This window comes from Austrofundulus limnaeus, unplaced genomic scaffold (genome assembly GCF_001266775.1).
Source record: "Austrofundulus limnaeus strain Quisiro unplaced genomic scaffold, Austrofundulus_limnaeus-1.0 Scaffold229, whole genome shotgun sequence".
NCBI lineage: Eukaryota > Metazoa > Chordata > Actinopteri > Cyprinodontiformes > Rivulidae > Austrofundulus > Austrofundulus limnaeus.
The window spans coordinates 692,041-701,347 of NW_013952631.1; the positions used below are offsets into that span (position 1 = coordinate 692,041).

The 9,307-nt window shown below is 39.7% G+C and overlaps 1 protein-coding gene across 2 annotated transcripts in view; it reads right to left on the reverse strand.

Moving 5' to 3' along the window:
• Nucleotides 1–9,307, reverse strand: part of lmln (leishmanolysin-like (metallopeptidase M8 family)) — a 40,196-nt gene continuing 30,889 nt past the window's right edge. Inside the window, exons 6-16 of one of the 2 annotated variants that reach the window (XM_014019759.1) lie at nucleotides 7,878–8,056; nucleotides 7,295–7,400; nucleotides 7,108–7,202; nucleotides 6,824–6,941; nucleotides 3,488–3,595; nucleotides 3,214–3,401; nucleotides 2,788–2,920; nucleotides 2,481–2,640; nucleotides 2,054–2,184; nucleotides 274–484; nucleotides 1–159 (exon numbers count right to left, since the gene is read on the reverse strand). In XM_014019759.1, coding sequence (XP_013875213.1) covers nucleotides 59–159; nucleotides 274–484; nucleotides 2,054–2,184; nucleotides 2,481–2,640; nucleotides 2,788–2,920; nucleotides 3,214–3,401; nucleotides 3,488–3,595; nucleotides 6,824–6,941; nucleotides 7,108–7,202; nucleotides 7,295–7,400; nucleotides 7,878–8,056 — 1,530 coding nt within the window. In that variant the 3' untranslated portion in view covers nucleotides 1–58. Of the gene's footprint in view, nucleotides 160–273; nucleotides 485–2,053; nucleotides 2,185–2,480; nucleotides 2,641–2,787; nucleotides 2,921–3,213; nucleotides 3,402–3,487; nucleotides 3,596–6,823; nucleotides 6,942–7,107; nucleotides 7,224–7,294; nucleotides 7,401–7,877; nucleotides 8,057–9,307 lie in introns of both variants that reach the window. The other variant, XM_014019758.1, reaches the window with a different exon arrangement.

Below are 9,307 nucleotides of genomic sequence, written 5' to 3' on the forward strand. Positions count from 1 at the left end.
GTGTGTGTGTGTGTGTGTGTGTGTGTGTGTGTGTGTGTGTGTGTGTGTGTGTGTGTTATCAGCTGTAGTGGCACAGTAAAAGTCCAGCCACCAGAGGAAGCAGGTTGAGCAGAAGGAGCCACAGAGTGATGGCCAGACCTGGAGAACTGGAGCAGGGATCTGAAAGGAGCAGACTCTCATCAAAGTGTGTTCAAAAACCAGGAAACAGGAACTCACACGGTCTAAACACAGTTTAGATTAAAAAGTGTTTCTTTAGGTGTAAGAGGCACTGACCAATAGGGCCGCTCCGTGTGGTGTTAATGGGCAGCAGCTGGTGGGGCAGGGGGCAGTTGTCACAGAAGTCAGTGCAGGCGGGACAGATCAGGACTCCATTGTAAACCCAGTCGCTGACTCGAACACTGATGGTCAGCAGCTGACCCTTGCGGGTGCAGTGGAAGGAGCGATCCTGAACGTACACCGTCAAGCCCTGAGCTGAGCACGACACCTGCACAGAGAGAGTTTAGTATATTTTTATAGTATATTTACTGCTATACATACAGTATATTTTTTAATTTTTCTCCTTCAACACAGAGTATTTAAATATCTCTCAAACTTGTGGCCTTTAGGTGTGGTTTATGAGGAGATTGGTACTTTGATATTTTTACTAAAAATGCTCATCCATGGTCAGGATGTGGAGCTTAGACCAGGAAAAAAACCCAACTTCTCCCCCAGAGAAGCCCTCCAGCTCCTCCTGGGGGATTCCCCAGTGTTCCCAGGCCCGAGATGCTCTAGTTCTTCTCCCAGCGGTATCTGGAAGTCCTTCAGGGGGAGCCACACACTCAGAGCTCTACCTCAGACTTCCCAGAACTCAGTTAGCAGCTTTGTAAAGTTTTATCGAAATGAACCATAAAACTTCTGGAACAATATCTTCTGATGGGTCAGACCAAAATAGAGATGTTTTTTATAAACGTCAATCATTATGTTTGGTGGAGTAAAAGTACAAATACCACATACTGACTTTTACCATGATGCTGGAGAGACCAGGGGCCTCATTTATAAAGGATTGCATAGAATTCATACTAAAAGTGAAGGCGAAAATGGTGTACGCCAAGAGAAACAGCGTGCATATGCACCTTCAACAATTTTCCTTTATAGATCACAGCTGCACCTCAGAGTTTGCAAACAAGGACTAGTCTCAGGTTCTGCCCTCTACACACCCACACTCAACCATAAATGCTCAATGCAAAGCACCTCATGTTGTTAAGGTGTATTGAAATGAGTCAGCTGATCAATGTCAACAAAAGCAATTGTCCYGCCCAGGCACGCACTCCGTCGTGCATCTAGAGCAGGGTTTCTCAAACTTAATGGGTCTGAGGACCCCTTACAAGTGTGAATACATCCCAGGGGCCATTTTAACCCCTCAATGCCATGGGAATAATTATTGTTTATTTAGTTGAGTACGTTTGTTTTGTTGGTGCATCATTCCCCTATATGCGTTCAAACAGTCTTTAAATGAAAAACAAAATTAATAGTTCCTAGAAATTTATGAGGACCCCCAAGTTAAAGCTCATGGACCCCTGGGGGTCCTGGGAACCCAGTCTGAGAACCTCTGATCTAGAGAGAGGAGGACGGGTGTTGACAACTGCTCACAGCAACAGATTGTAATTTACACAGATTTTCCCTCATTTTGCAGTTATACAGACATTTAGAGCAATCTCAAAGATTTTTTTTTCAAAAACTCAGCATGAAATTTTCTCTCAGAGCCTGTAGGACATTAAAAATAAATAAATAACATTAGATAACCCAAGCGTTCTGCTGCTAAAAACAAGTTCACCACTCTTCTCCCCCGGTTACTCTTGCTTTGCACTGCAGCCTGCGTCATTAAACACGGCTGACCCCCCCACCCACTGCACGTGTGAGAAATGCGCATTTTAAAAAGTGAACCTTAAACTGTATTGCTGTCGAGCTCTGTGTGCATCATCTGAGGAGGAGGGCAACCAGGAGGGAGATGGATGGAGATGCAAAAATATAGTTAGTGTCATGTTCCATAGAAAGTTTTACAAACTGACTGCACCTTGTAGCAACCAGAACCCCAGTCCGGGTACGTCATCTTGCGGGTGCACTGCTCCATCACGAAGGCTGACTTCTGGTACAGACACACAGAGTCTGATCCATACTGCTCTGCTCCATAGTTCCTCCACCAGTCTGAAGAAAACAGCATGCACTCATTTCACAGACAGAACCAGCTTCAACAGTTGGACAAAACAAATGTTTATCAGCTCAATAAATAAATAAATTATTCTGGGCCCAGCTGAGCGAATACTCTTAAAATATAAAATGTAACAAACACAAACAAACTGATATTTGCTGTAATTCAGACTTGATTAAGAACAAGTTCATAGCATATAACTTTCTAATCTTTCTTTTCTAATCTACCTTTAAATCTAAGTTTCCTAACAGGTTTGTCATCATAAATAATCTTTAGTTGAACTGTTTGGCACCTGGCTGGTTCTCTGACACTCTGCAGTACGAGTTTCTCTGGTATTCTCCGCTCAGGTGCCAGCTGAACTCCTGGCTGAAGGGGCAGTAATCAGCGATCTCAATGGCACCTCCGAAGAATGACAGCTGATCAGCTTCAACATCCGGAATCTGATCAAAGTACTGACACAAACACAAACTGGTTACAGCATAAGGCTTCTGAATTGCACACAGAGTGGTGACACTCCAGCAGTACAGCAATCTGCTAATTCCTCACAGAAAAACAAAAACTTGTACATTTTCAGACATCTTTATAGTTTTGTGGATCACCTGGTACTCCAGAGGGAGCTCCTGGGGGTATTTCTGCAGGTTGCAGACAGCCACAGCCAGCTGGTCCTGTCTGCAGGTCAGCTGCAGGGGAGAGGCTCGCACCGTGTTGCAGTACGGAGTCACAGGATGTCGCCTGCAACAGATAAACACTGACACGTCAATGATCTGACTGACTCTTCCGGCTTAAAACATCTAAAAATAAAAAGTTTACAAATCTGCAGGATATACACGCTTAAAGTAATTAAAATAATAATTTAAGAAATACATTACGTTTCTYACTTACTGCTTGTTATTCAGATCTCTGTTAACAGTGAGGTTTTCTCAGCTCAAATAAAATACTTTGTTTTCCAGATTTAAAGTTAAATCAGATATTTTTGTTATAAGAATGAAAAGTCCAAACTAAAGCTTAGTATGACACAAATTAACCTCTGTCTCTGCTTGTCCATCCAGAACTTGCAGCTTTTCATGACAAAGTCACAGCCGAGGCCCCGGCCCCAGTCCAGCCTCTGAGCCAGGCTGTAGTTGGCCCAGTACCAGCCGCTGTCCTCCATGATGGCCAGTGTGAGTCGAGAGAACACCCTGTTCTGGGTGTGAGAGCCCGTCATCGCCTCGTTCTGAGGGAACGATACAAGCAAACACAAACAGTGAAGACGTGGGGGACAGTGTTTGGTACTGGAAGCAGCAGAGAGAAGGAGCAAACCTCCAGCAGTCTCTTCTCCCAGTGATTGAGTTCAGTTCCTGTGCCTCCCTGGTTCTCCAGCTCCATCCCCTCCAGGATGGGACAGTTAAAGTGTCTCCTTGCCTCCTCCTGAAGAAACAACATGCAGCTCAGACACTTTAAATTACTAAATAAAGTCCAGATTTTATCAATTTAACTCCACTGCTGTGAAGTATTCTTAAAAGTCCACATGAAACAAAACATTCAATAAATACATTAAAGGAAAAGTTCAACTATTCTGCAGTAACGCTTTGTGGAAAGGTAGTAGTCATATCTTACCTGTGGTAGATTGTTTTTTGAACACAATCAGTTTGGAGAAATACAAATTTTAGCAGACTGAGGTGCAAAGTCTGAATGTCAGTTAACCAATTTCTTACCAGAAATATCAATAAAGCCCTTCAGGAAATGACCTCTGGATGCCCTAGAATAGCTACAGCTAGCAGCTGCTCCTGCTTACACTTATAATTTATGACATATCTGTGTAATGCAAACTGACAGCAGTGTAAAGGTATCTAAATTAGTGTTGGAATTAACCACTGTGAATATTAACTAATTGTTTTCTAAAATAAGATCCTATGAAGAGCCATATTCCGAAGGGTTAAATGTTAATTGTTTTTTTTAATTACTTTTCCACAGAATTCCCATTTTTAGAAAATCTGAATTATTCCTTTAATCTAATTTGAGTCCTGCATGAAACGGGGCATGTCTTAACGCTGCAGTAGGGAGTTTGGATAAAAATGGTGGACTTAAGCTCAAAATTTGCTCCATAGCATGAACGACCATGACCCCTGACATGACCCCTTGACCATGTTTCCTAAATAACTGAACTTTGGTCTGAAAAAGCTTTCAAGACAAATTCTATATTATTTTTCAATAATTTGTTCTTGTCATGCAAATAATGATGACACGACAGTCTGTTTTAATCTTTATAGAGGAGATAGAGACAGAGGCGGAGCCAGGGGTGGCCAGGGGTGGCCATGGCCACCACAGACAAATCTTTGGCCACCCCATTGGCCACCCTGCTGTACACACCCCTTACACAGTGAAACAAACTTTAGGGGTGCAATAATCCTCCTGAACAGTTGGTGGCAATGTTTAACAGTTTGAAACATCACCAAGCTCTATCACTGAAGAAGAGTAATGACAAGGAAGTGATGATTTTCTTTATATACAGATCATATGACTATTTAATCTGACTTATGGTGTCAACATTTGGACTTAAGGTGATAAATATTTTATTTATTTATTTATGTCATTTTATGCTATGAAGGCTGCATGATGCTCAGTCCCTTTTGATTCTGAGTAGGCCTATCACTAAATCAGAAAAAGTGAAACAGCCCTCTAAAGTCACTGTTGGTGGTTATCAATATTGCACCTGTTCATTGGGTAAAATTATAAATATTACTTTTAAACATGCAGTTGAGGGTCATCATTATTTGGCACAATGACGTGTTACAATTAAAAATAAATCAATAAACAATATAAAAGTAAAAGGCACCCCTAAAGTCATTGGATATGATAAATTGTGTCACTAACCTTATCTCAGCCATAGCAGTGAGTTTAAATACAGGATGATGGAACTAGTTTAATGAATAATCTGTCTCTGAAATAATTATTCAATTATTCAATTATTTCATACTCTTATGTAGATAAGAGTATGTTTATAAACTTGGTAAAATATGTCAGAATGAAGGAAATGGCATCTATTTTATTCAAAATTTTCTGGGGGTGGACCCCCAGACCCCCTACAGTCTGTCCCCCAACTTTTAAAATGATTCGGACACCCATGTTTATAAGGTAGTCACTGCCTGTATAAATATATGCAGAAACTTTCAAGTAAAAAATGATGTAATATTCCTGGCCACCCCTGTGTGAGTAGTGGTCCCAGTCTGGCCACCCCTGAGAAAAATGTCTGGCTCTGCAACTGGATAGAGATGGACGAGCAAATCATGTGAGGGAAAAAATGATAAATTTTTAATTACTACAAAAGAGAACTGTGTTGACCCGGCGGGGTCTCATAAGGCTGTTTTGAGACAGACAGCCAAGCTATCCTAGAGTTCGACTGACCAAGATCCTAACATCTTATTTCCAAATTGACAAAAACTTATAGGTCTTAACCTGGGTCTCTTGTCAGCTAATTAATAGAAGAAAAATATTTCCTTTGGGGAAAATTATATGTGACCCATCACATCGAAATGAGGATTAAGTCAAATTTGGTCAAAATGACCTAATTACATTTTCAGATTCTTGGCTTTAAAAGCTACATTTTGATACCTGGATCATTCTGATATCATAATTAAATTCATATATGTATATGACTTAATTTGTCTTGTTGGTTACAATAATACATAAATATTTGGTCTGAATCCTAATTTTATGTCATTTTAATGAGAAATTTTTGATGTCCTTATAAAGAGGAAACCTCAAATTATATCTGAATATTGAGATTTCCCAGCTAAAAAGAAGCAAAACTTTGCTAACTCACGGGGAAAATCTCAAAATTTTAAGGCGTTTTTCCTCAAAATCAGGTTTTTTGTTGCTACTGCTCAAAAAAATGCTTCAAAATTTTGTTTTATGATTATATTTCAGACAGTTCATTCAAATGATACATTAATAAGGCTTTTATTCATTATATTTTGACAAAATGCAATTTTTGTTAACATTTTAGTCAAAACACTACATTTGCCTTTTTCTCCATATACAACTTTTGGACTTAATCCTTGTTTCGATGTGATGGGTCACATATTTTCATTCTATAAAGGTTTAAACATCCAGACCTTAACTTAGATGTATAACATCAAGTTTACAATAATTTTCATCTTTAACTGTTTTGAAACCTTATTGCTTCATCTTTCATGTTGTTATTTTACGGTTTCTATTCATGATTCCATTAAATTGATTCTTGTTATTTTTTGTAATAAATTACCATAAAAGACAAAGCTGGTTCCTCATCTTTGAGTATTTTTGGCCTGAGATAAGAATTCCCTGCATATCTTAGGATCTCAGTAAATATGAGTCTGATTAAAAAGGGTGAATAAATATTGATCAGTAAATCTGATCTGGTGCCCCAACAGGGAAGATTATCTGTCTCATATTCAGTCATGACATACTGTTTTAATAAATAGGTAAAACATTTTTTACAAATGTTACCTAGTGCAGCTTTAAGGTCAACATCAGAGATTACCAAAAATACTGCAAGAAGATGGTCAAAAACATACCAAAGGTTTTATATTAAAGAAAATCTGAGACTAAATAAAGGACTAACTAATTAAAGGCCCAAAAATAGCACAAACTGAATGAAGCAGGTCAGGTCCTTACCACAACCCGAGGAGTGACCAGGACGTGAACGTGGTGACGAACCATCTCTCCTCCTCTGATGTCCCACAGTCTGCTGACTCTCCTGATCACCGCCTCGCTCCACTGGTACAGACCCAGACTGACACACAGATTACAGATTACAGATTCTGACTGATGACAGCATGTAGTTTAAATCTGCTCTGCAGTAAGACTGTTGTGGTCCACATCAGACCCATCAGAGACCGAACAGACACATCCCACCTCAGCAGATGGAGGCGTTTGATCAGGTGAAGTATAATACTCACCTCTCATTGAAGGCAGGCAGGCCACTGGCGAAGCGAGGAGTCAGAGGTTTACCCTCATCGTCGTGGTAGAAGGCAAACAGACCAGCTGAAAACCCCTGCAGGACAGAAGACACAGACTATACTGTTCATAACTCATACTGCAGAAACCTGAACCCTACATGGAAAATGGTAGAGTTCAGATGTTTACCAGAGCGTGAATGATCTCGTGTTTGACTGTGGAAAGCATCCCTTCAAACTCCTGAGGCTGGGAGGAGATCATAGCAGGACACAGGTTGGCATATCCTGCTATGGGTCTGAAAACACATACATGTTGTTAATGTCATGTAAATGGTTTGAGTTTTATTTTTCCAGATAAGAAGACACAAACAAGTTATATCCAAAGTTTCACAAACAAGGGTCACATGTCGGATGGCAGAACGACAAACTTTTACAACCTAAACAGAGAGCATCGGTTAGGAGAGACAACAGGTACGTTTATACTGAAACAAAGTGTTGATAAAGACTGTCTGGAAGAGAGGACAGGAAAGAAAGATCTGCAGGAGCTCATTTCTAACTTGTAAATTTGTAGAAAACAGGGAAACATTTCAGGATTTAAATAATCATTCAAGATTTAGATATTTTTACAGTTTGTATACACTTTGATATTTTTTGCCACACAGTTCACCCCTACTACAGAGGTTTCAGGTTTAAAAACTGATAATGATTTGTATTGTTATTTTGCCTGTTAAAGGAATATTTAATGATATGTTGAGCCTGTGTAGTCCTCCCACCTGTCCAGCTCTGCCTCGAGCTGGCAGTAGGCAGCATATGCCACGATGTTCTCCTGTCCACATCGCTCCGTGGTCACGCCGCTGACGTAAAGCACAAAGTCAGAGCCCTCCACCCCGGGGCCATCCGAGGGTCCAGTGGGGCCACATGACTTTCCAGATTCACTGCATATCTTGCATTGCTGAAAAAAAAATTAAAACACCCAACATGAGTGTAGCAGTAATAACAGGAAAGCAGGAAAGCTTCTCCTCTGTCTACAGTAACTGTAATCTGATTATTAACCCTTTAATCCTCTCCTAATGTAAACGCTTTCTTCTCAAGAGCACAGGCTGTGTTTTTCTGATCTAATTAATACTGTGTTATAAAACACAAAGTCATACAAGTCAACTGCTTTGGACATTTACCTGTATCATGACTCTCAAAAATCCATAATTTTCAAAAAAGTTTTGTGTAAAACATGAGGCGAAGATAACCGCATCAACTGTGAAGAGTCACTGAATTTGTTGGGTTTTTTACGTCCTAGAACAAATGACAAGATGTAGCTGTAGCTTTTAGTTCTCAGCATCCTAACCTGCTTTATGTTGCACTTTATAGTAAACTCATCAGTTTACAAGATTTTATTCATTTTCTTTAACAAGATTTACTTATTCAAATATTATATCATATTAAATAGGGAGACAGAACATCCTTAGCATGGCTCTCCTCAAACATGTTTTCTTCTCCGCACTGAGGCCCTGTCACACTAGACAATTAATGAAACTTTTTTATGTTTAAATTGCTAATAAAAGTAGTATTTTTGATCGGTTTGTTAGAATTACAGTATGTACATGCCTAAAAGAAGCTTCCAATTGATTTTTTTTCAGTTCCATCTTCAACGTAGATATCTTTAAAATTTTTATAAGTTGGCATAAGTTGTCTAAAACGTCTTAGTGTGACAGGGCCTTTAACGTTTTCTCTCAGTGAAGAAATATTTCAGAACACAATGAAAGTTTGATGATGATGATGGGGTCAAGATGAAGGAAGACAGGTGTGAGTTCTAGTGCACGAGGTGGGAGTGGGCTTGTGCTAAACAGGCTGCTACATCACTGTATTAGAAAAGTCTTTCAAAGCATTTTTAAACAGTTTTCCTCACAGATGGGGGAACACAGAAGAACATCTGAGCATACATGCCAAGCTATGGATTGTCTGTAATTTACATGGATTTCCCCACATTTTGCAGGTGTACGGATGTATAGAGCAGTGTTTCCCAAAGTTGGGGTCGGGACCCAAAGTGGGGTCCCGAAACATCAAGGTGGGGTCCTGAAAAGATTTTCTGAATTAATTACATTTTTGCCTTAGTTGTTACAAAGGAGTGAAGTTAGTGTATTTAAAATGAATGTAGTATAAAAAATTGTTACTATGCCCATGTTTTATTGACCTGATAGCTATATTT